General features: G+C 29.9%; 1 protein-coding gene across 3 annotated transcripts in view; it reads left to right on the top strand.

Annotated features, from left to right (window-relative positions):
• LOC125046387 (phosphatidylinositide phosphatase SAC2-like) overlaps nt 1–2,500 on the top strand; it is a 47,461-nt gene that overhangs the window by 18,882 nt on the left and 26,079 nt on the right. For all 3 annotated transcript variants that reach the window (XM_047644131.1, XM_047644130.1, XM_047644132.1), the window contains 5 exons: nt 135–207; nt 528–720; nt 902–1,067; nt 1,498–1,659; nt 1,946–2,016. In XM_047644131.1, coding sequence (XP_047500087.1) covers nt 135–207; nt 528–720; nt 902–1,067; nt 1,498–1,659; nt 1,946–2,016 — 665 coding nt within the window. The remainder of the gene's footprint in view (nt 1–134; nt 208–527; nt 721–901; nt 1,068–1,497; nt 1,660–1,945; nt 2,017–2,500) is intronic.

Genomic DNA, 2,500 nt, shown 5'->3' on the forward strand with positions numbered 1-2,500 from the left:
CAAATATTTTTTTTTGGAATGTTAGTAGACAGACGCATGACTCAGGGTCCTTGTTCTTGTTATAGCAAATGTTATTAGTATATTTTTTCTAATAATAAAGCAAAATGCTAATCTATTTGTTTTCTTTGTGTTAGGTTCGAGGATCTGTGCCTGTCTATTGGAGTCAGCCGGGTTATAAATACCGCCCACCTCCAAGATTGGATCGAGGTATTTGCATGTTTTGGTGCCTTTCCCCCTAAGGCCATGTATTGTTCCCCCAAAGAATAACATTTGTTGTAGTTGTAGTTTTTATTTATTTTTTTATTTTTTTTTAAATATTAGGTTTTGGTATAATTTGTAATAAAAGTATTGTAAAAACAATATTTTTTTTATATGATGTATATTTTACTTCTATTGTGATATGCTTAAGTAGAGGGAAGTTTTATGAATGTATTCAATAAAGTCAGTGTGGAAGGCTTGTTTTTTTTAATTCTAATCTGTTTACACAGATGTCATTACTTACAGTTCCATTTCATCTTTTTTGACAGACACTGCTGAAACAAGCTTAGCATTTAAGAAGCATTTTGAGAGAGAAGTATCCCACTATGACCATGTCTCATGCATTAGTCTAGTGGAGCAGACAGGGAAAGAGAAAGTCATTTCGGATGCCTACCTGAATCACATCTTCATGCTCGACTCATCTGACCTCACCTTTGTCACCTTTGACTTCCATGAATACTGGTGAGTTGCAAGTTGTGACTTAACATGTCAAGTGGTGGAGAATGTGAGATAAATTTTGTTTTGATATTGATGGAGATATTTTGAAAAAAAATTGCAAATATTAATTTATTGTGGTAATAAATTTGTTTGGCAAGATAGTGAAATGTATTTATGCTTTTTTAATTCTTTTTACTTGACACAGCCGTGGAATGCGTTATGAGAATGTGTCTGTCCTGATTGAAGGCTTAGAAGATTGTATTTCAAAAATGCTTTACTGCTGGGTAGACAAGGAAGGCACAATCTGCCGTCAGAGTGGTGTCTTTAGGGTTAACTGCATTGATTGCCTTGATCGAACAAATGTTGTTCAGGTAATATATGAGAAATTTGCATTATTTCTTACACCAAGATTTATCTGATTATTTTGCTATACCTCTTGAAAATTTGATTCAAACATTCACAAGGCCAGGGAGTCTGTAGCAGTAAGTGTTAAAGTGATAGCAGCTGATGTACTAAGTGTATTTTGCCAAGTCCTTATGCTCATATTTGTAATGGATAAATGGATGTGCTACACACATGCCTTTATCTTGTAGATTTAGTTCATGGACCAGTAATCTAAGTAATATGACATATTTTCTTGCTCATAATTCCATAAGGAAGAATTGTGCAACATTTTATTGAACTGAATGATTTTATTCAATTATCTTGTGAGAAACTGCAAAAACATTATACTAGATTTCATATCAGTTTATCCTTGCCCATGACGCATGAAAACTGACAGAACCGTCACCTTGCTTCCAGACTGCCATTGCCAAATCCGTTTTAGAGGGCCAGTTTGTCAAGCTGGGTATGATCCCCCCAGAGCATCCACTGCCAACTGCTTGCCGTTCCACGCTCCAGATTATGTGGGCCAACAATGGTGACACTATTAGTAAACAGTATGCAGGAACTTCGGCTCTGAAGGTGATAACAGCTTACGTGGTTTTAGGGATGCTCTTGTTGTTTTTGTCGTTATGGGGTTAGTTCCTGGAAAAGATATTGTGCATAGAGTATTTACTTATTTAGTCTTGTGTTAATTATTATTTATCTATTTATTTATTTATTATATTTTTCTTGTCTTGGGAATTTAATTTAAAAAAATAGAAATTGAAGATGTTTTCATGCTTTTGTGTAGCATTTTAAAACGCTTGCAGGTTTTGTTATTTTTCTGCTCTACGGAGAATAATGACTGTCATTTCTCGTACTTCAGGGAGACTTTACTCGCACTGGAGAACGTCGATTTGCCGGAATGATGAAGGACGGAATGAACTCGGCAAATAGGTCAGTTAAATTAAGATTTCGGGTATATATTATTAGCTTATTGTTATGGTTCTTATCACGATTATTATTATGGTTATTTTCTGATTGATTATTATTATTGTTATTATTATTACTATCATTATTACTGTTGTTCTTACTATTATTACTATTACAGTTATTATTATTATTATTATTATTATTATTATTATTATTATTATTATTAATTTATTTATTAATTTTTGTTATTAATTTTTGTTATTATTATTATTTGATATTATTATTATTTGTTATTATTATTATTTATTATTATTATTATTATTATTATTATTATTATTATTTATTATTATTGTTATTATTTATTATTATTGTTATTTATTATTATTATTATTTATTAATATTATTTATTTTTTATTAATATTATTATTATTAATATTTATTATTATTGATATTTATTATTATTAATATTTATTATTATTATTATTTATTATTATTATTATTATTATTA

Source organism: Penaeus chinensis, chromosome 39 (assembly GCF_019202785.1).
Source record: "Penaeus chinensis breed Huanghai No. 1 chromosome 39, ASM1920278v2, whole genome shotgun sequence".
In the NCBI taxonomy this organism is placed as follows: Eukaryota; Metazoa; Arthropoda; class Malacostraca; order Decapoda; family Penaeidae; genus Penaeus; species Penaeus chinensis.